Consider the following 23,962-nt stretch of genomic DNA (forward strand, 5'->3'; position numbering starts at 1 on the left):
TTAATACTTATGGTTCTGAGCATCTGATGCTGCAGAATAATACACCCAAAACTTAGGGCTTAAAACAACAATTTAACACTAGCTTTCATGATTCTGCAGATTTCCCAGACTCAGTTGGGACAGTAATCACCCAGAACCTGTCATGCAGGTACAGCAGGAAGTTGGCTTGGGTTGGAGTCATTTGAAGACACAAATGGGTATCCAAGATGGCTTCTTCACTCACACGTCTGAAGACTGGTCGGCCTTCCCTCTCTCCATAAAGCCTCTGCAGGTGGCTTGCTAAGGGTTCCTCAAAGCATGGCAGCCCCAGGGTACTCAAATTCTTACAAGATAAGTTACTTTCCTCAGAGTGTGCTTCTTAAGACACTGAGGCAAAAGCTGTGAGACCACTTGTAACCTAGCCTCCGAAGTCATTCAGCTCTCTATTGCTTTATTCTGTAGGCCAACTGAGCCACAGCGTCAGCCCAGATCCAAGGAGAAGAACTTCCCAAAGACTTGAATATCAAAAAGCAGGGTTCTTTATTTTGGCCGGGGGGGGGGGAGTTAATTAGGTTTGCTTGTTTGTTTGTTTATTTCATGGAGATACTGGGGATTGAACCCAGGACCTCATGTTTGTGGGGTGGGGTGGGTAAGTAAGTTTATTTACTTATTTATGTATTAATGGCAGTACTGGGGATTGAACCCAGGACCTCATGCATGCTAGGCACTCCACCACTGAACTATGCCCTCGCCCCACCCTCAAAAAGCATAGTTCTTAGGAGAGGGAGGAGAGTCTTTGGAGAATATCAGCCACACTAGTCTCTGCACTCCCTTCATGCAGCACATCCCCTGCTGCTGTCTCCACTTCTGCCACGTTGGCCTTCTTTCAGTCCCTTGTACTTACCATACTTTATCCTGCTTAAGGCTTTTGCATGTGCCATTATTATTATTATTATTATTATTATTATTACTACTACTACTACTTAGAATGTTCTTCTAATCCTCCCTTTGCCAAGATAACTACTGCTCAGCTTCCAGACCTCAATCAAGTCTCAGGAAAACCTTTGCTGACTTCCCTAACCAGGTTAAATCTTTTTATTACACACTCTCGCGGCACTAGACATATTTCTAGCACTCTCCTCATCCCCACTGCACTTTGCATTCGTTTGAATGATTATGTAATTTACGTCTCAATATCCCCCACCAGAATGGAAGAGGAGCTATGTCTGTTTTTCTCCTCTTACCACCACAGAGCTTGGCTAGCCCTCAAATATTTATTTGCTGAATGAATAACAGAAATCAACTAAGGGAATGAAACTGTCTCTTTATAACAAAGTACGCTTTTCCCTGCAAAATTACATTGAAGCAGATAATCACATGCCCATATTCAATACATAGATAATTCGACCACTCAAAGGCAAACCACTTTTCACAGAGGAAATCTCATAAATTTAAAGGTCATACTCATTTCCCATAGCCTACCTATAGAATTAGTAGGATTTTTAAAGAAAACAAATTAAGTATAGCCAAATCGTGTAAGTTTTGTGGTATTTTTTTCAATCTCCTTTCAGATGAGCCTAAAACTGTCTTTGAATTTAATTTCTATGATTTAACAAAAGCTGGCAAGTGTACCAAATGGCGCGCTGTAATCATAGGAGGGGTGGTCTCCTAGTCTACGCAGGAATCCAGCACTGACAGTACAGACCACCAGCAGCATTCCACTTAGAAGCCCAGGAGGATGGTTGCACAGACCACACATGAAACCAGACGCAAAACACTAACTGCTCCCCATTACATTAGCAATAACTTGTCTATAAATAAACACGCTGCCAACTTTGAATATGAAGTGGAACATTTCATCTTGGGGTTCTTAGAAGGTTACACAAATAGCAAAGGGTTGAATTGGAGAAAATATTTGCTCTGTATGGCTATTAAGTACTTTAAAATTTTTTTTTAAATTATAGATGGCATAATAAGCCAAAGTTCGTTATCAAAAAGTACAATCTATTTCTGGTCTTTTGAATCCCAAACTTCAACTCTAATTGTTATCAGCTACTAAAAACATCTGGTCTGGTGACAGAGTGTTTCCTACAATCTGAAATAATTCAACTATGTGTTTACTTACTCTTTCTCCACACTACAACGTGGGCTCCGTGAGGTTTGGTTAGTTTTGGTCACCCAGAGCAGCCGTTGGCACATGGTCTGCACATGGTCCCAATGAACTGCTGAATGAGCAGCTAGCCCTGCTCTTCAAGAACCAGATCTTGTGTATTACTCAAAATATTTAGAAATACTCTCATTTGTTATTTACTGAGAAAAGATACTCTGTTGAAAATGCAAATAAAATGGCTTTTCAAATTTACGCTTCTGGCTTCGCAGGTATTATGTCGTGAGAAATTAGTGTTTCTAGTCATCTAACCTGTAACCATCATTCCCCAGTTAAGAAAAGATTTTACTCTACAATAGGCAAAAAGAGCTTTTTGCTAAATCAGTTGTTAAAAACAAGACAACAGGCCCCAAATGGAGTCACTTATGCCTTTGCCAGAAATGGAATTTTACCCCAATCAGTCAGGAATCATCTGATCAGCACCAGTGAGTTAATCTGCCTGATGGGGCCCTGCCATCCCTTTAAGAAAAGTGACCTTGCCTCAACCAGTCCACTTTTGCTGGTTTGCCTTGTCCCTCCTGCCTACATGTCTTTAATTTTGCACAGCTCCTTGGAGCTCATCTCTATCTGTGAGACAGGATGCTGCCCGATTCATGAATCATTGAATAAAGTCAATGAGATCTTTAAAATTTACTCAGTTGAATTTGGTTTTTTAACACATTGAATTTCTTTGGTTGCAAAAAGTTTTCTGGAATGAAACTTCTTTTTCTCAGTGGCTGAGCTGGAACATGTACCTTATTGTATGGTTTGAAGAGTCTTATCCGATCAAACAACTATTTGGCAAATGAAAAAGATGTCTACAAGCAAATCCCTGAGTATGACCATTTTCAAGGGATAATTTAGCCACTATTTGACTACACATACAAAAACATAGATGCAAGGATGAAAATCTGTTATAGGACAGTTCCTTAAATCCAACCTCTGTCTGTCCATAAATTGTCAAATATTTTGTCTTAAAAGGGAGACTGGAGGAAGTTGAAATAGTCATTAATAAGTGTTTACACCTACTGTAGACCATACAACTTAGAAAACAGTAAAAATATTAATGCCAAATTTGCCCATTAAAGGAAACTCCCCCACCTGGTGTCCTCTGACACAAGTTTAATGCTGACCAACAAACATGACTTATGGGTTTCCCATGGGTAATTTTGCACCTTATTCCTCAATCACTCTGAATTTTCCACAGCTAAGTGTGGATTAAGATCTAGGTGTTGCTCTTCAAGTTATAATGTGTTAAATGGAAATTTTAAGTACTGGACAAGTTCAGCCTGCTCTACAGCTGCTCCAATTCTAGACTTGAACTTAGAAAAAGTTGTGTTACAAGAAACATGATCCACTCACATTTTCAAAAGCATTAATGTTTGCCTCCTTGAGTTTTTAAACCTCTCACATTCAGCCAAAAAAAGAGAGATGCACTTAACCTACATTTGCAAGTGCCATATTTGACCAACCTTTTCACTGTTCTAAGTAGTTTTTTAAAATCTTGGCTTCCATTTTCTGTAACTGCTGACTCCGCCTTATTTCTAGTATAGGAGTCAACTGAAAGGATTAAAACAAAGATAGATCATTGAATAAATCAAATAGTTTAGTAAATGATTCCCCCCTCTTCTTTCTTCAGACCCCACTGCCATCCAATCTTTTCTGATTCCATCTTGAGAAGAAAAATACATATAAATATATGCTATATTAACTTGGGTTACTTTTAAAAGTTAATTTCAATCTCAACCAGCTATGCATCAAAAATATTCCATCTTCCCTTCTATCCCTCCTCATTCACCACTAGAACTAACACACACTCCTTACAAGGAGGAGTAAGAAGGAAGGGCAGAGATTGCAGACATCTTAGGCATACTGATTAACAGTATTCCTTTTGGTAAGGCAATTCACTGCTGGGTGAATGGGAGGATTTAATATTTTTCAAGCTGAGCCCTTTCAAGGACAGATGCCAAGGTGAGCAACACTCCTGGTTTCTCAGCAACCTGAAAGGATTTGTGAACGATTGTGAAAGATTTGCACCACCATCCAGCGCTCTTAGGAGCTGCTCTAAAACAGCGAAGCTCAGCCGGGGAAATTCATGTCACATCCTGTACCCCTGGGTTAGAAGTGATGAAACACACACACACACACACACACACACAACCCCAGGGCAGAGGATGAGAGAGGGTGCGTGCACACGCACGCACACACACACCCCATGCCCGTGGGTGAGAAGGGGCGAAGTGCACACACACACACACACACGCACGCACGCATTCACACACCCCGCGCGGCACCGCCTGAAGCCCCGCGGTGCAGCTCCCCGGCAGGCAGGCAGGCTCCGCTTTACCAGGCACAGCCCGCATCCCTTCCCCTCTGCCTCCGCCTCGGAGCCAGGGCTCCCCGGTCGTTACGCTTCTAGGCTCTTCCTTACGAAGTGGAAAGGGCTGCGCTGACCTTACCTCTGGGGCTGCTTTCCTCTAAGTACGGTGGGGCCGTGGGGGTGACATTTCCCGAGTGGGATGCGGACAGCAGAGGCGAGCGTTCGTCCACCCCGTCAGCAGCCATGACTGCGGCGGCGGCGGCGGCGGCGGCGGCGGCGGCGGGGCCGGGGGAGGCCGAGTCGGAGCTTGCGGCTCCGGGCGGAGGCGGTGGTTTGTGCTGCTGCCGCCGCAGCCGCGGCCGGGAGGACCCGGGATGTGTCACAAGGTAGGGGGCGGGGGGAGGGGCGGGGAAGGGCAGCGCGCGGGGCAGCGCGTCTGGGGGAGGGGAGGGGCGCAAGAAAGACGGGGCCCCGGGGGCTGGGGGCGGGGCTGGGGGCGGGGCGGCGGCCCTGGGAACGTAGTAGGGCCGACTGGGCGCGGAGGGGCGGGGACGCTGCGGAGTAACCGAAAGCAGAGGCGGGTGGGCGGGAGGCAGGGGCTGCAACTCAGTGGCCTTGGTACATTTCCTTCACCCGGAAGGGCTGAGAGCGGCCTGAAAGGTGGCGGGAGGCCTGGGACTTGATTACAGGAAAACCACAGCAAACACGGATCTCAAGCTTAACTCCTCGAGGGGGGAAAGGGGGTTCTTTGACGTCAAACTTTGCAGCGATTATGTGAAGAAAGCTTATTCCCAGGGTTATCAGTTCCTTCTTCAGGGCTGCTGCTTTTGTCGGGAAATCATTTTTCAACACCTTTTGTCCAAGAGGAAGTGGATTTTTGCATGAACGGGCCCATTCCCTGCTTTTCCTTGCTGATTTTTAAATTCCCTTTTGGCACCCTTGTAACAGTTCCCTTATTAAAACTGTTGACTTTTACAAGTTTCCTTCTACAAAATAGATTGTCATTTTAGTTTTGCTTTTGTACAATATTGTCACTGACACATATATGATAATGAAGTTTATGAATAATGTAAGACAAATAACTATTCTCTTGAGCTAATGTTTTAAAATAATCTTTCACACGTAAAAGGGAGTTTAAAAAAACAAGCAGGCACCGTTCTTGTTTTCTGTCTTTAGTTTTTTTTCTTTTTTTGGTGGCTTGCTAGAGTGGTTTTAAAATCAAAGTTTTGAACATGCCCAGATAAAACACACTGCATTAGAAAAATAGTCATGGTATCAGCTGATGATTTTTCTGCAGCAACTCTTTGAGTCATGCATCCCGCGTTTATTATGTGCTTACGGACCTACAAAGACGGACAGGGCAGAGTCTTGGTCGTCAAGGTGCCTGTAAGGTAGCACAGTCAAAAACAAACCGAAAATGAGGCTGGTAGTTCCAGCCGTGGATTTTAGTCTTGAGGAAAAGCAGACTTCAGACATTTGAAACTACTTCTCATATTCCATTCCCCCTGAAGATTCTCTTTCTTCTGAAAAATCCATTTAGGCACCAGCTGGAAATCCTAAGGGAAAATCAAAGAATAATGTCTTCTATTACGCAGCATCTTTTGTGGGTGAAGCAGTATCAGGATACAGTACAAGCTAAGGATTCCCGTAGCGTATAATCCGAGGGCATTTTTGTCTCCAGGACGCTGGAAGGGGAGGGCTCAGTCAAGATGTTAACACCCCCTGCAAAAGTGAGCAGCTCCACAAGAGGAACAGCTGTGCTTTTACAGCTTTTTACAGTTTTTACAGTTTTGCAGCCCAGAAGCTGTTGGGTTAAAGAAACTTTTAAGAAGAATCAACAAAAATCCTATTGCCACACAGTCAGCCCTCTGTATACAGGGGTTTCACATCCCCAGATTCAACCAACCACAGGCCAAAGTTTTTCGAGGAAAAAAAATTCCAGAAAGTTGCAAAAAGCAAAATTTAAATTTACTGTGCTCTCTGGCAACTATTTACATATAACTATTTACATTGTATTTACAACTGTTTACTTATCATTTACATTGTATTAGGTATTGTAAGTAATCTAGAGATGATTTATAGTATAGGGGAAGATGTGTGTAGGTTATATGCAGTACTGTGCAATACCATACAAGTTTATGCAAGGGATTTGAGCATCCGAAGATTTGCAGATTTTGGCATTGGGGGGAGTAGGGAGAGTCTGGAACCAATCCCAGCAACAAGACTGTAGTGTCCTATCCTGTCACCTGTAACAGTGTATTTGCGTTTCCATTACGTACCCACCTTTTATCCCCAACTGACTTTGTGAAGTCAGAAGCCGAATCTGTCTCATTCACAATTATGTCTCCAGTATCTAACACAATGCGTGGCACATTACTAAGCACTTGATAAGCGTCTGCAAAATAAATAAATTGTTAGAGCAGGCAGGTAGCTAGATATGAGCATAGAAAGGGGGACGTGGGCAAATGGCAGAGAAGCATACATCTTGTGAACAATGGGGGTCCTTGAACAGACCAAGAAAAACAGGATCCTCTGGACTGAAAAAACCCCATACCTTCTGGGTTGACAAGTGTCCTGGAGGCAGAAGGGTGGGACAGGACAGGAATCCCCACCAACCAAATGTAACCTTTCAATCATTATGCCCTCTGTCCAAATGTAACCTTTTGCTTATGAAACCTCTATTCGAATGTAACCTTTTGTTCTTTATGACCTCATATGACTTCCCGATCTAGACTAACTAAGGATGAAAAACCCCTCCTCCTCACCTGGGAAGGTGGAGCTGGGATGAAGATCAGGAAAGACAACCCCAAACCCCTCCCCGCCAATGAATATTCTGCCCGCTCATTTTTACACTCATATGACGAGCTTGCCAAGGAAACCTGGGGCAGCCACCCACCTGGGTCTGTCTGCTCTTTCCTTGAGAGCATACTACCTACCCCTTAATAAATCCTTGCTTAGCTTTCTTAACCTCCAAGTCTTGTCTCTGAATTCTTCCTGCGACAAGACAAGAACCTCTTGCCTCCAGCAGAATGACTGTATGAACAAATCCTACACAATTCCCAGAAGCTTACTTAACAGGAAAAAAAGTTAAGAGCATTTCTTGACTTTTGGATGAAGATGAGAGTTTTGCCATCTGACTTTTTATTGTTCTATTATACCTTTACAACTAGAGTGTCTTTATTGTCCAGGTAATAATGATCAGTATCAGGCATTTTTTTTCTATTTACTTCTTTGTATGGCTTCTCTGTTCATTTCAGAACTTATTTGAGGGTGAGACAGTTAATGGGTATATTGAGATGATGTTTGCAACAATGTCAAATTTCACAAAATGTAAAAAGCTTTTATTACATGAGTAATAGTTCATTCTAGTTTAAAGGTAATACGATAGTTCATGAATAGTCAGTAAATGTTAAATAATACTGATCAACCCAAGGCATTTTATGATTACGATACTCTGCCATGACTATTCACTTTCATTTTTGGAATAATAGTACAAGATAAACAGATAACGTGAGAGGTGGTAAGAGCTGTATCTTACTACTTACTTAAGATGCTTAAGCTACAGTTCCAGTTATTACTGCTAAGTAACAAACCATACCAAAGCCCAGTGGCTTAAAACAATGTGATTTGTTATTTTTCATGATTCTGTATGTTGATCGAGTGGATATTCTGTTGGTCTTGCCTAACCTTCGTCAGGCAACTGCATTCAGCTAGCAGTTTGGCTGGGGGCCGGGCTCAGCTGAGGCAGAAGAAGAAGGAAGAGAGATCGGAAGGGTGAGGGGGACGTGGCCTGCCATTGCTGACTTTGAAGATGGAGGAAGGGGACCAAAGAGTATGGGTGGCCTTTCGAGCTGGAGGGGACTTTTAGCCCTGCAACCACAAGGAATTGCATTTGATAAGCAACTTTAATGAGCAAGGAAATTGGAGCCAAAAAGAACAAAGAGCATCGCTCATCACCCAGTTATACAAGAGTTAAGTTGAAACCCACTGCAGTCATCCCTGAGCGGAATTCAAGATGAAAAACAGAATGACTCACTCTGTGCTTTGGATAAACAGGTCCCTAGACAGATGCGTATCTCAGGAAGAATTTCAGTGACCCCAAATTTTCACATTTTCTATACACAGAAAAGCACTAAAGATGTCTCTTCTTTGTAGTTAGGAGTAAATTTCTATCAAGATGTATGCTTGACTACTTGCATTTCCTAGCCAAAAAAAAAAAAGAGATCTGGCTCCTCCCCTACCTCTTCAGGGCCTCCCTCAGAGCTGCCTCCCAGGCCCATGCTCTTCAGTAAGACCCTAAATAAAACTTAAACTCACACCCTTTATGTTGTGAGCTTTCTTTAAGTCAACAAATCGATCTTCCCCTAAAGCTTGTAGGTCAGAACACAGCCCTGCTGACACCTTGTTTCTGATCCAGTGAGAGCTGTGCTGGACTTCAGAACTGTTCAAATAAAATAAAATGGAGGCCAGGCTTGCAGATCTCACAAGCAGACAAAATCATTGAAGCCACATAGGCAAAGTAAATCTAGCTTATTTCATGGACGTAAGTAAAAATCAACTTTGATTGGGTTTTACATGTAAGACACTTACATCCTGTAAGTGTCTCTGATAATCATCTTCCTAAAATGGTGTAAAATATCACTGTTAATCAATCCCCTGCCCCCTGAAAGCCCCATTTTCATTCCCAATCATTGTAAAGGTTAAGCAACCTTCTACCTTCCACTTTATAAGCCATCCTGTGACATCATGTCTCTGAGCCTCATCTCAGTGCTGGATCTGAAGACTCCCAGTTCGCAGACTCTTCTTATGCGCATGATAAACACTTACTCGATACTACTTCACTGATCTGGTTTTAATATTCATTGTCTCTGGATTTTGACAGAACTTTAAAATAATGCACTTAGGTTCTTTAAGCTGCTAAGTTTGTGGTAATTTTTTTTTAAGGCAGCAATATAAAGTGTCACCTCTAATCAAACGAAGCTAAAAGATGCTGATTGTTACTTTGTATATTTTACATGGAAATTAGTGAGATCAACAAATTAATTAGGTGCATAGTTTATCTTCCAGGTTACCACAAGCAATAGTTAATTGGTAAACCTCTGTTCTCTGGTCTCCCATAGCAATTTCCTCCCTGTTTTTTATTTATTTATTTTTAACATTTTTAATTGAGTTATAGTGATTTTGCAATGTTGTGTCAAATTCCAGTGTAGAGCACCATTTTTCAGTGATGCATGAACATACATATATTCATTGTCACATTTTTTTTCACTGTGAGCTACCACAAGATCTTGTATACATTTCCCTGTGCTATACAGTATCATCTTGTCAAAGACTTTAAAAAAGTGATCACATCCAGTGCTTTGAAGCAAACAGGGAATTGGCTCCTCCCACTGTTGGTCTGAATCTATATGGAAACCATTTTCCAAGAGAGATTTGGCAATGCACATTTAAAAAACCTAACATTTTACAACTTCATGGATCCAGTAATTGCATTTCCAGGAACTTATCCCTTGGAAATGACTATGGATGTTTAAAGCATGTTTATAATATTTAGTGGTTAAGATATGTTTCCGACACTGGTAATGTGTGTATATTATGCACGCCCATTAAAAATGCAATGATTAAAAATGTTATTGAAGACTACTTAGAGATAGGACACATATCCAAACCATCGTAAGGTTTTAAAAAGCAGAGTTTAGAGCAGTGTTACCCTCTATGATTCTGTTTTTAAGAAGGTCTGCAATGAATGGAAACAGAAAAGACTGAAGGGTACACACCAAAACTATTAAAATTGGTTAGTGAGCTTATAAGAGATTTTATCTTCTTTTTTAAAATTAAAAAAAAAATTTTATGTATTTTTTTCCTCCCTATTTTTTAGCTTCTACTAACAGTCTCCTCTCCACCCCTGTCAGCATTCACCCCGCGGCCTGGTCCTGAAGACAGCGCCATATGCTTGCGGTTTTGTTAGAACAATACTACTTTCTGTTACATTTATCTGCTGCTTTGTGCTTTGAGTACCAATTTCTATTTGATTTATTTATTGCTTTGTATTTCCAGTACAACTTTCTGCTTCATTTATCTATTGCTTTGTAAGAATCTACCATCCTACAAGTTAGTGGATTAAAATAACAGTGTATTATTTTTTAGAAAGATGCATTCAGCTAGTGGATCATCAGTTGGGGACTGAGCTCAGTTGAGAGGGCTGGGTTGGCTGAACCCCAGTCTCCAAATGCATTTTCATCCTGGTCTTCTTCACTGCACACCAGCCTCAGAATAGTGCTCTTAGAGGCAAAGGCAGATGCTGCCAAGGCCTCATAAGCCCACAGTTTTGGAACACGTGCAAGGTTACTTCTATCACGTTCTGTTGGTCACAGCCAATCACAAGGCCAGCCCACGTTCAAACAGGCAGAAGGGTAAATTCAGTCTCTTGATGGAAGATGCAGTGGGCATGGATGCAGAGGGGCATGGATGCAGGGAGGTGTGATTCACTGGAGGCCATTTTATAATGACCTGTCACAACCACACAGAATATTTTGTGTAAGAAAGGCCTAGAGAAAGACAAAGGAGAGTGGATCAAGGGACAGAGTGCTTCGGGGAAGTTTAATTTGAAATTCTAAAGTCCATCTGAGAGGGATATTTTGTGAATATCTGTGCAATGTTCATATTGGATATCTTCTTGTAAGGGTTCTAACTACTTTCCTTAGTGCCTGTCAGGACAGCACCTCCACTCTCTCTCACCTGACGTCTGTCTTTCTACTTTGTGCTGGGAGGGCCCAGGCTTGGCAATCAGTTACAATTATATCAGAATTCAGTACCTCTAGTGGTGATCTTAGGTATTTAACCTCTCTACACCTCAGCTGTCTAATCAGCAGAACAGATAATAACACCTACCTCTTGGGGTATTTATGATAATTTAAAGAGAAAATGTATGGAATGTAACTACCAGTGCCTGGCACAGAGATCTGCCATAAATATAAGCTTTTTAATCACTCTCCCCTCTTAGCTCAGTTGGAAGGAAAGCCAGAGGGTAGGCATTGCTGAGCTAAGCTAGAAGCACAATGGGCCAGAGCATGTGCGTTTTTTAACTCATTAACTCATTTTCATGACATTCACCTTACAGTTATTATACAGTAGCATCTCAGTGTGTAGTCTGCATGCTTAATGCAAAACTCTAGGATATCTCGGTAGGCCTGAGGGAGTTGTATTTATGCATGAAATTTTCTGAGGCTTTTGGAAATGCCCAGTAAAAGGGACTTTGAGGAACACTGTCAGGTCCAAGGAAACAGGGATTTAGATGCCACGTGAAGGATGGACTACGAATACCTCTTCGTTGTATGCACACCCTGAAAAGGCAGGAAACTGGTCCTTAGGTGAGAAAAACTCAAAGGATGGGTACACACCGTACTCAGCCTGGGGTAAATAGCTTTACCTTTGGCGCTGAGGGATTTTGTTTAGTCCTCCAGCAGACAGAATTATAACCCTGAGAGAATAAGGTCATGTTCTGAACGTGAAAAAGGTGCGACATTTTGCAGAGGCAATAGAAAAGGGTTGAAGGCTTGACTGCAGTCACAGAAGAGTTGTTTGTTTTCTTCAATGAACTAGTCCTAGATTGCCTCTTATTGTCCCAGTTTCATCAGCAAAATGGGGATAGCTGTCCTACATCTCATAGGATGCTAATAAGAGTAAGATAAGATCTAAGTTCTATAAGCATCTCCCAAGAGAACAGAGTGAAATGCGTAGTTCCAGAGAGGTCATGTGACTTGAAGTTGTGTGGAACTTTCCATGTTGATCCAAAACGGACAGCTAAGGTCCAAAGCTGAGGACAGAAAGCAGTATCTCCACATACGACGTCAGTAGAAAGGCCCCTCGGTAACCACAATTACCCCGATCAGTATGAGCAGGAGAATGAGCAGGAAAAAAGTGGACATTATTGAAGTCGCTGATTGTTGGCTTAGAGGGTTCTTCTGTGGCTTTCCCTGCCCTTTTCTGAAAAGCCAAGTGAGAAGGGCTCTAGGAGAATCACTTGAAAAGTCCGGAGGTATCTGCATAAAGGGAACTCTAGCACCTCGTTTTCTAATTGTACATCAAATCAGGACCCAGGCTAGCCGACCTTCCCCAAGTCTACATGAGCAGGGAGAAGGAACTGGTGCATGATGACAGGGCAAGCAGAAGGACCTGCCGTGGCCTCAGCTGTCACTCCTGCTTAGATGGGAGTGTGAGTTTCTGTTAAGCCGAGTCAGTGCCACGGAACGTAGCTGGGCTTGTGCCATCACGCTGACACCAACGAGAAAAGCCAACTGCTGGGTGAAAAAAATCCAGCACACAGAGCCCGTGGGGTCTTCCACTGAGTGCAAATGCTGAGGAGGGTTGGAGGAAGTTAAGCAGGATACTGCAGACCGGGGAGCCCCTGAGGAACTCACGCTTGTGCCTCGTCTAGAAATCGGTATTTGAGTACCTATGGAGAGAGCATTGTCAATGGCCAGTTAGTACTGGCCCAAGAATTAGTGTCAGACAGCACAAGGAAAACCACAAAGACAGCCCATTGACCCCCTTCCGACTCCTCCCTGCGTCCACTCCTTGGAGGAGTCAGAAACCAGAAGAGAGAGGAAGGACCTGAAGCCCAGAGGTAAACTCCGTTCTTTCCCCCAGGGTGGAAAATGGGAAGGAGGTAAAGGGAAGACCATACCCCCTCCCCACTTCAGGTCCTTCCAGCTACAATGCTAGCAGATGACAGAAAAGAGGAAATCTTTGATTTAGATATGAAATTGGAGTTTTAGACTGGATGGTTATTCACAGAAACTGACAAGGAAGTCATAGAATCTACACAAGATGTGATGATGTGGTAAGATCTTTGCATCAGAAGGCAAGGGGGACTTTAAAACGGCCCTGTTATGTGGGCAGTATTCAGAGGAAACTGTAACTGTCTCCTATTTGTACCTTGCTGAATTCTGTTTATTTAATAACCCATAGAGATAGATAGCTAGATAGATACAGATAAATGTAGGAATATATATACCTGGTGCCTCAAATTCAAGCTTTCCCTGATTCAAATATTTCTGATTAATAAATACAAGAATTTGGTTCTGGAGGAGCAAAGTATAGCTGAAATGGTAGAGCACATGCTTAGTATGCACGAAGTCCTGGGTTCAATCCCCAGTACCTCCGTTAAAAATAAATAAACCTAATTACTTCCCCCTGCCAAAAACTAATAAAATAATACAATAATAAATAAATAAAATTTAAAAAGAAGAATTTGGTACTACATGCTGGGGCTAGTAAGATGAGATGGGGCAATTTAAGAGATAACTGAGGTTAAATGAAGCCCCTACAATGTGGCCCTAATGCAATGGGATTCATGTCCTCATAAGAGACATCAGAGATCTAGCTCATTCTCTCTCTCTCTCTCTCTGTCCCTGTCCCTGTCTCTCTCTCTCTCGTCCCTCTCTCTCCACTAATCTGCACTGAGGAAAGACCATGTGAGGACACAGTGAGAAGACAGAAACTGAGCTCTTGATCTGGGACTTCCAGCCTCCAGAGCTGTGAGGAAATAAACTTCTGTTACTTAAACCGTCTCTGGCATTTTGTTATGGCAGCTTGAGCTAGTACAATCTCTAAGGAGTAATCCTGCTTTTTAAAAATCTTTTCAGCTCTTGGAGACACACATACACAATTTCACAGGGAAACCTATTTGAGACCATAGAAGCAACTGATAAATGTAAAAACATATTTTATGATAAGAAACTTACTTCTCTGGTTTCAGAAACCAGTTGGGTAAGAAAAACACCTGTTAACCTCTTTAGAAATTGGCATTCCCAGCATTTCCTCCTGTGGGATACAGAACCACATTCTAGTTTATTTTCCTCACTTCTAGGCTTTTGGCTCTCTCTTAGCAGTCTGACCCTTAAGTGCATCAGCTCAGTTTCTTTAACCAGCCTCTAGTTTTTAACGTTTCAGAATTTTTGCAGATTTTACTGTTTATTCATCCAGCAGATGTTTACTGAGCTCCTTCTATGTGCCAAGCTCTGTTTAGGGTTACATAATCCCTGCCCTCGTTATAACAGAGAAGATGGGTATCCCTCAGTTTAACAAGGATTTGTATCAGATGATGATAAATGTTACGAATGAAAGCAAGGTGAGGGGAATGGGAAAGCTGGGTGGAGGGACCACATTGCTATTTCAGTTTGGCTTGTGGACAGTGAACAGTAAGGCCCTGAGGAGGGAGCATGCTTGGCACATGCAGGGACAGCAAGGAAGACTGGGGCCTGAGCGAAGCGAGCTGGCTGGGAGGTGAGGAAGGAGCAAAAGATGAGATCAGAGAAGTTTGGCATGGACCCCAGATGGGGCAGATCACATGGGGCCGGTTTGGCTTGTCCTCTCAGAAGAGAAAACTTCGGAACTCTTGGAAGCTTTTGAATAGAAGAGTAACTTGATATGACGTAGACTTTAAAAGGATCACAATGGCTACTACGTTAAAATCGGACTATAGGTCAGAAAGACAGAAGCAGTGGAAGTGGACAGAAGAGATCAGATTCTGGATGTGTTGTGGAGGTAAATCTAACATGATTTCCTAACGGATTTCATGTAGTTTACGAAAGACAGAAGTCAAGGATGACATCAATCCATCTTAGAACACTTTTAATTATTTATTCTTGATAAATGTTTTGAATTGGTAGGCTGGATCAAAGACCTCGCGCATTTTAAAATCTTTGGATATATATTTCAGTGGCCCTTTAGAACCCGAGAACCATTTTTTCTTACCCTCACTTGTGGTATCTGACACTACGTTTCTCAGCAGCCAAGAAAAATAACATGGAAAATAACCTGTTTATATGAACAGTTTAATAGGGAATGTGCTATTTTTGTAATTTATTAAACTTTATCTTTGATGATTCTGAATATTATTTAATACTTCTGCTGATTATTGGTATTGTACATTTTTCTACTGGGGAGTGCATCTTTTTGTTATTATTTATAATTTTATCTATAAATTTAGTTTTAAATTTTATTTATTGACTGATAAAACCCACTTCCTTTTCCTTCTGAGAATCCAGTTCAACTACATTTCCCAGGGACCCTTGCCTTAGGGATGGTCATATTTCCCAATTTTGGCCAACAGAAGGTTGGTAGAAATGATACAGACTCCTTTTAGACCAAGCCATGAAAACTTCCCTCACATCGTCCCCCGTGCTCTTTTCCCTTCTAAGCTGGGATGTAGGAGATGACGCCCTGGGGACTGGAGGAGTCACGTGTTGAAAATGGCACAAGGTAGGAATGATCTTGAGACGCTAAATCACTGCTTATTGGAGAGAGAAGTTTTGAGGTGTTTTGTGAGCAAGAAACATACTTCCTTGCATTAAGCCACTGAAATTGCAGAGTTTGTTTATTACAGCAGGAGGTGTTTTTCCTAATTAATAAAGACATATATAGAAAGAATTATAAAGAGCTTATCTTCATATAGTAAATATATTGATCTTTGCCTGTGTGGGGAAATGTAAAATTTTCTTCTCTGAATGTATGCTGACACCTCTGCTCCCTCTCACGAATTCCTTCTTTGAGTTAACAGTTCCAAGAGCAGGACGCAATGGAATAAAATTGGCCAGATGTCGCTCTCTCACACACACACACGTTTCCTGAAAGGCTGCAACACCTTCCTGATTGGTCACCAAACTTGCAACTGGCACTCTGCCACTTTTGTTTCTCCATATAAAACCTCTCTTGTTTCTCATTTTCCAGGCAACACTCCCTGTGGCTCTTCTTCCTGTTGGAACAGCCTGAACAGCCATCCCTTTGAGTCCTGGACAACTTTTGAAAGTTAGAGACTTGTAGTAAATAAAAAGGCAGACATTTTTCTTAGCTTATTGTCTTTTGATTTTGTCTGTGTTGAAAATATTTAATGGTTGTCTAATTTTCCACTATACGGTCTCTCTGTATATGACCTTTCTTTACATACTCTGTAATTTATAACCCATGAAATATCAAACAATCCTTTTTGCTGATAAAGCTCCCATCCTCATTCTTTCTCAATTCAGGTTAAGCCCAGAATACAGGATACATGAGTGAGCAGGGCGCCATTTCTTGTTTAGTCCACCTCATGTGTTATTCACTCTCATTCTCACTCAGGGTGACTCTCCCGTTTGGTCACCTGCCTCTTAAGGATATGCCTCAGGTCACTCAGTCTTCCTGAAGGATCGCGCCTTGTCTGGCTGGTCAGTTTGTCATTAACCTTACTTGTCACATATTCTCACTGGTCTCACTGACCACCCTGGCCACACTAGTCAACACTAACTGGTCAGACCAGCTAAACTCATCACACAAGGCTGTCTGCAGGAAGTACAAAGTGGTTCTCACTAGGTTAGAATCAAGCTGTCGGCAGATATCTGGTCAAGACGGGGGAGTAGTAGGACCACGGGCGCGCCTCTCCTCGTGACTACAGCAAAACCCACAGCTGATTGCTAAACAACCAGCAGAGGGGCGGGGAAGACTGGAACCTAGTGAAAAAGGTCTTCTTCAACTGGAAACATAAAGAGGGAACCACAGGGAGATGGTAGGAGGGGTGTGCTTGCGATATAATCAGGCCCTATGCCCCTGGGTGGGCGACCCACAAGCTGAAGAATAATTAAGTCGCAGAGGCCCTCCCACAGTTCTGAGCACCATGTCAGGCTCCCCCACCCGGGTTCCAGCACTGAGGGGAGGAGACCCCAGGACATCTGGCTTTGAAGGCCAGTGGGGCTTAACTCCAGGAGCCCCACAGGACTCAGGAAACAGACTTCATTCTCTTAGGGCGTGTACACAGAACGCAGCACGTGCAAGTTCTAAGGGCAGAGGCAATGATTTTATAAGAACCTGGGCCAGACCTGACTGCTGGTTTTAGAGGATCTCCTGGGGACGTAGGGGTAGCTCACCTAGGGGACTTCAAGGCTGGTGGCAGACATTCCGGGAGTGTTCATCCACAAGAGCTCTCCTGGAGGCTGACGTTTCGATTGGATTATTAGCACCAAGACCCAGCCCCATCCAACAGCCTGTAGACTTAAGGGCTGGGAAGCCTCAGGCCAAACAACATATTGGGTGGGTGCACAGCCCCACCATCAGCAGACTTGCTGAGCCACAGACATCTCTAGACAGGGCCTTACCCACCAGAGGCCCAGGACCCAGCTTCACCCAGCAGTGGGCAGGCACCAACTCCTCCTGCCAGGAAACCTGCACAAGCCTCTAGTCCAGCCTCATCCACCAGGGGGCAGATACCAGAAATAAGGAAACAATAATTCCAAAGCCTGTGGAAGGAGTCCACAAACACAGGCCAGATTCTACACTGGGACTGGCTGGACCCTGGTCCTTGGGTGACAAGAGAGGAGTGTGCTGCTGGCACACGCAAGACATCTCACACAGAGGGCCACTTCTCCAAGGTCAAGAAACATAAGTAACATACCTAAAAATACAAATAGAAAGACAGACAATATGAGGTGACAGAGAAATATCTCTCAGGCCAAGGTATAAGATAAAATCCCAGAAGAAGAAATAAGTGATGAGGAGATAGGCCATTTATCTGAGAGAGAGTTTAAGGTAATGATGGCAAAGATGCTTAGAGAACTCAAGAGGAGTACAGATGCACAGAACAAAGTTTTATGCAAGAGTTGGAAAATATAAAGAATACCCAGAGTTGAAGAATAAAATTAGTGAAGTGAATAACACACTAGAAGGAATCATGAATAGACTAAATAAGGCAGAAGAACGGATCAGTGAGCTAGAGGACAGATTAGTGGAAATCACTACTGCAGAACAGGAAAAAGAAAAAAGAATGGAAAGAAATGAGGATAGTGTAAGAGAATTCTGGGACAACATTAAGCACACTAATATTCACATTATAGGAGTCCCAGAAAGAGAAGAGAGTGTGAAAGGACCTGTGAAAATTTTTGAAGAGATAATAACCAAAAACTTCTCCAGCTTGGGAAAGGAAACAGTCACCCAAGTTTAGGAAGCACAGAGAGTACCATATAGGATCAACCCAAAGGGGATCACACCAAGGCCCATAGTAATCAAACTGACAAAAATTAAGGACAAGGAAAAAATATTAAAATTAGCAAGAGAAAAGCAACACATAACATACAAGGGAACTCCCATAAGGTTGTCAGCTGATTTTTTACCAGAAACTACAGACCGTAAGGGAGTGGCACAATATATTTAAAGTGATAAAAGGGAAAAACTTACAACCAAGAATACTCTATCCAGCAAGACTGTCATTCAGATTTGATGGAGAAATCAAAAGCTTCACACATAAACAAAAGTTAAAAGAATTCACCATCAAATCAGCTTTACAACAAATGTTAAACCATAAGAAAGGAAAACAAAAAGAAGAAAAAAACACTTACAAAAGGTTGCTTTGGCAGTTTAGGGTATTTTATGGTTCCATATAAATTTTGGAATTATTTGTTCTAGTTCTGTGAAAAATATCATGAGCATTTGACAGATGTTGCTTTGGATCCGTAGGTTGCTTTGGGTAGTGTGGCCATTTTGACAATGTTGATTCTTCCAATCCAAGAGAATAAGATATCTCTCCATTTGTTTGTATCATTTTCAATTTCCTTCATCATAGGTAACCTCCTTGCTTAAGTTTATTTCTGGATATTCTGTTGTTTTTGATGCAATAGAAATGTTTATGCCAATTATAAAATTCTGGTTTTTGAAGTGAAAAAAAAGTAAATGAAGGGCTGCAAATGGCAAAATATCCTTTTTATGGGTGAGTTGTATTCCATTCCATATATATATATATATATATATATATATATATATATGCTACATCTTCTTTATCCATTCATCTATTGATATGCACTTAGGGTGCTTCCATATCTTGGCAATTATAAATAACGTTGCTGTTAACAGCAAGGTGTATGTATCTTTCAATTAATGTTTTTGTTTTTCTTGATATCTGCCTGGGAGTGGAGTTGCTGGGCAATATGGTGGTTCTATTTTTGGGTATTTGAGAAACCTCCATATTTTCAATAGTGGCTGCACCAATTTACATTCCCACCAATTCCCATCAACAGTGTACAAAGGTTCCCGTTCCTCCACGTCCCTGCCAACATTTGTCATTTGTGTTCTTTTTGATGATGGTCATTCTGACAGGTATTAGGTGATGTCTTGTTGTGATTTTGATTTGCATTTCCCTGATTTTAGGGATGTTTAGCAACTTTTCATATTCTTGCTGACCATCTGCATTTCCTCTTTTGGAAAAAATGTCTGTTCAGTTCTTCTGCCCATATTTTAAATGGGTTGATTGCTTTTTAAATTGAAGTACAGCTGATTTAAAATGTTGTATTAGTTTCTGCTGTCCAGCATGGATGGACTTGGAGGGCATTATGCTAAGTGAAATAAGTCAGAGAAAGACAAATACTGTAAGATATCACTTACATGTGGAATCTAAAAAAAATACAACAAACTAGTGAATATAAAAGAAAAGAAACAAGCTCGCAGATGCAGAGAATGAACCAGTGGTTACCAGTGCGGAGAGGGAAGGGGGAGGGGCAAGATGGAGGTGGAGGACGAAGAGGTGCAAACTCTCAGGTATAAAATAAGCTACAAGGATGTACTGTACAACATGGGAATATAGCCAATATTTTACAATAACTATAAATGGAGTATAACCTTTAAAAATTGTGAATTACTCTATTGTATACCCATAACATATAATATTGTACATCAACTATACTTCCATTAAAAATATGTTATTGTAAAATAAATACATAAATAAATAAAAATAATTTTAAAAAATCAAGCTGTCAGCAATGCTGCATTGCTTCGTGGAGGCTCCAGGGGAGAATCCATTTTCTTACTTTCTCTAGGTGTAAGAGATCATCGGCATTCCTTCCCTGTGTTCGTTTCTTCCATCTTCAAATCCATCGTCTTCAAACCTGATTTTGACTCTCCTACCTTCTTTCACCTATAAGGACCCTTGTGATTATTCACATGTATAATACAGGACAATCTTTCCATCTCAGTATTAACTTAATCACATCTGCAAAGTGCCCATTTGTCATGCAAGGTAACATATTCATAGGTTCTGGGGTTTAATATATGGACGGACATCTCTGGTAGGCCATCACTCTACCTCCCCCAGGAGAATTTCCCCACACCATACACAAGGCCCTCTCCATAGTCTTTTCCTGACTCTTAAATTGTGTCTAGTCATGGACCACTCAGTGCAGAAAATTTTTTCAGACAAAAATCTCAATTACTAACTTTTTAAATTTTTCTTAATTTTGTGAGTTGGTTAACAAGTTTTAAAAAAATCCTAGAAGAAATGACAATATATAAAAACAAAAGTGAGACTATTGCACTGCAAATAATCCCTTGATAGACATACTATTAATTTCAACCCAGAGTTACAATCAGAGATAAACAGGTAACTTTAAGTTGGGCTTATACAAGAAAGATCTGTACTTATATATGACTTACTTTTTGTTTCTTAAAAAACTGAAAAATCTTGAAGAAAATAGTACAAATTTTCATTTAGGAAACACTGATTAAAATTTAAAAATACAAGCTCTCAATAAATATTTCTACCATTTGCTTTCTCCTATTTCTAATGAATCAGAGGATCAGAAACATCAATCAGTATAAAATGCTTTGCAGGATCAGTCACTAACATTAAATTTTAAGTATTAGAAAATTTTTCATTAAAATCATATTAGAGACAGTTTCAAATTCAATCATGCTCCTCTGCTTTCTCTTAATAGCTGTTCTTATCGCCTACCATTTTTTACAATCATAAAAATCACTTACTGATGGCTTACTTAGTACCAAACACTATCCTTAGTGTGGGTACATGAAATGAAAATGAGTACAGCATGTCTTCTAATTATGAGATGTTTACAGTCTAGTGTGACATTTACTTAAAAAAAAAGTTATTTCTGAACTAATAGATACATGAAGAAAATACTATGGGAACACAGCTAAGGGAGCATCTAATTTCTAAGCAATCACACCTGAGAAGATAATGTACTAGTCTCAGCTAAAATTGCTATTACTAGTTAGGTAAAAGAACAATGAAGAGGATGGCACCTAGATGTATTATATAGCAAACCATGGAATGAGGGAATATCCAGGGAGGAATAACGAATTGTGAGCCCAGATTGCAGTAAAATTATTTTTGATATTGACACCAATATTTTGATTACTAATCCTATCTCTTTCAAGATGATAAGATTGCTTCTTTGAGCAACAGATTTCTTTTCCAAATCATTTTTACTTACACCAATATGGATGACCCAAAGGGTGATCATTTAATTTTCACATTTAATTTGAACAAATATGAACTACCTATTGGGAAAAGAACTTAGTGCAGGTAAGTTTCATCCTTGCCTTTTGCAAATTTGCTGTGTAATTTCTAGGCTCAATGTGCCTTTTAACACATCATTACTCAGAGACATTTAAGAATGGTCCTATTTTTAATTAAAATGCCCTGTAAAGAAGTTTATACTTGAAGAGGTAAGGAATTATGGTAATGATACTTTTGTTTCTGGAAAAGTTCTATTTCTATGATGAACATACCAAATCTATACAACAAACCTAGCAGCAGCCATTTGTTACCATAAGAACTAGTAACTAAACAAGGGAAAACATACAAGAACCTTGTTTAGAAAGCTCAACTGAGGAGAGTAAAGACAGGTGACAGACAGAAGACAGGCAGACATAGAAAGATGGTAAATAGATCAGTAGGCGGGTAGATAGATGATTGACAGAGAAATAGATAGCTAGATAGAGTTAATTTAAGAAAATATATTTACTTTAGGATATAGAAGCCAGCTATGTGGTAAAAAATTTTTAAAAAGGTAAAACTTCTAAGGAACAGCTCAACTGAACCCACAAATTTTGGGGAAAATGTTTTTTTAAACAACATTTCTAATTTAGTATTAGAGAAGAATGTATTTTTATATTTTAACATTTATAAAATGGAGAAAGAATAGAGAAGACAACAGAAATCACCTTAATCTGATTACCCAGTAACGTCTACTCTAACCACTGATATAATGGATGGAAACTTCATTATTTGTCTATGCAAATGTGTCTTACTCATAAGCAAAATTAAGATACTTCTGTAACATTTGTTTTGTAACTTGATTTTTTGTTTACACATTTTTTATTATATTCCCCATATCATTATATAGATTTCAAAAATGTAACTTTAGTAACTGGACCTTATGTCTGATTATAGATATTCCTTGATTTATTTACCTAATTTCTTAGTGTTGGAATTATTTCAATTTTTGCTATTAAAAGATTGCAAGAGGTATGTTGCAATAATTATATAAAATTTATTTCTTCAGTATAAATTTTTTATTAATAAAAGTGGAGTTGCTGAGTCAAAATAACCTTGACTTTTACAAGACTCTAAAACGGTGTCAATTTGTTTAGCCTTCCTTACAACAAATGTAATATGTGAGGCGTGTATATCTGTATTTACCTAAATTGAATAATCCTATATACATTTTTCTGTATTTTGTTTTTACCTTGATAATCTATTTTGGAGATCTTTCCATATCAACATATAAGGATAAATTTCACTCTTTTTAGATTCGCATTTATTTCCATTGTATGAATACACCCACTGTGTCTCAAACCTTGACTTGTCCCATCCCGTCATGTGCAAGTTTTTTTGGAAGGGCACAGAAGTTCATTATCGCATAGAATGAGAGAGTGTGAAAGCCGGTCTCAGAGAGGCATTGACACCACCCCCTGCCCCCAGCAGAGAAATGGGAGTTTATTGGATGAAAAAGGCATGGAGGACATGGCGGGTGGAGAGAGTTGGAGAGTGGAAGATAAGAAGGAAAGAGGAAAAAGGAATAAGAAAATGAGAGAGACAAAAGGCAACAAGGTACACACCTCAGGGAAATAAACACATGACCAGAAAGGCAAAGGAAGGGAGAGCTGGGAACAAAAAAGGAACGGCTGTTCATTATCATTATAGCTTTACGATTTAGATTTTAAAATACACTCTGTGTATAGACTTCCATTTCACTGTAAACAGTGCAGTAAATAAGTGGAACAGTTAATACCGTTCAGCCATATGACATTCGAACCCCGACTTCTTCCCTTATGGAACATCTCCATGCCTTCTAGGCTACAACTCAGACTGGCTTGGCTTTGACACATTCTGGGAAATCCTAATTAGTTTGAAAGGTAAAGGCGGGGTATCAGAAGCAAGAATAAATAGGTGAATTAATACGAGCACACAGTTGGCTCCTGTAGTGTAGGGTAACAATGTCCGACGGACAGGGAAACTGAAGCTTGTTCCGGATCAAATCAGCACCCCAGGGCCTCTGACCTGTCTGTTCAGGTATAGCTGCAAGAGAACCTAGGAAGAACTGAAATTCAGCATTAGGGGAGCAGGGATCTGGCTGATGAAGGAGGCACAGATTTAACTCCTGTGGAAGAAAGGCTGGCATGGACTCTGTGTGTTGCTGGGCAGTAGTGAAGCAGGCTCACATGTGAGGCAGGACCTCTGCACCAGCCCCAGAAACCAG

The 23,962-nt window shown here is 40.9% G+C and overlaps 1 protein-coding gene and 1 long non-coding RNA gene across 2 annotated transcripts in view; both read right to left on the reverse strand.

The window, feature by feature from the left end:
* PIP4P2 (phosphatidylinositol-4,5-bisphosphate 4-phosphatase 2) overlaps positions 1–4,814 on the reverse strand; it is a 52,056-nt gene extending 47,242 nt beyond the window's left edge. Inside the window, exon 1 of the mRNA XM_006209698.3 lies at positions 4,585–4,814. Coding sequence (XP_006209760.1) covers positions 4,585–4,690 — 106 coding nt within the window. The 5' untranslated portion in view covers positions 4,691–4,814. The remainder of the gene's footprint in view (positions 1–4,584) is intronic.
* Positions 4,815–5,712: 898 nt separating this feature from the next.
* The window catches only part of LOC140689224 (uncharacterized), a 41,405-nt gene continuing 23,155 nt past the window's right edge, over positions 5,713–23,962 (reverse strand). Inside the window, exons 2-3 of the long non-coding RNA XR_012064104.1 lie at positions 6,729–6,840; positions 5,713–6,001 (exon numbers count right to left, since the gene is read on the reverse strand). This is a non-coding gene — a long non-coding RNA (uncharacterized lncRNA). The remainder of the gene's footprint in view (positions 6,002–6,728; positions 6,841–23,962) is intronic.

This window comes from Vicugna pacos, chromosome 25, assembly GCF_048564905.1.
Source record: "Vicugna pacos chromosome 25, VicPac4, whole genome shotgun sequence".
In the NCBI taxonomy this organism is placed as follows: Eukaryota; Metazoa; Chordata; class Mammalia; order Artiodactyla; family Camelidae; genus Vicugna; species Vicugna pacos.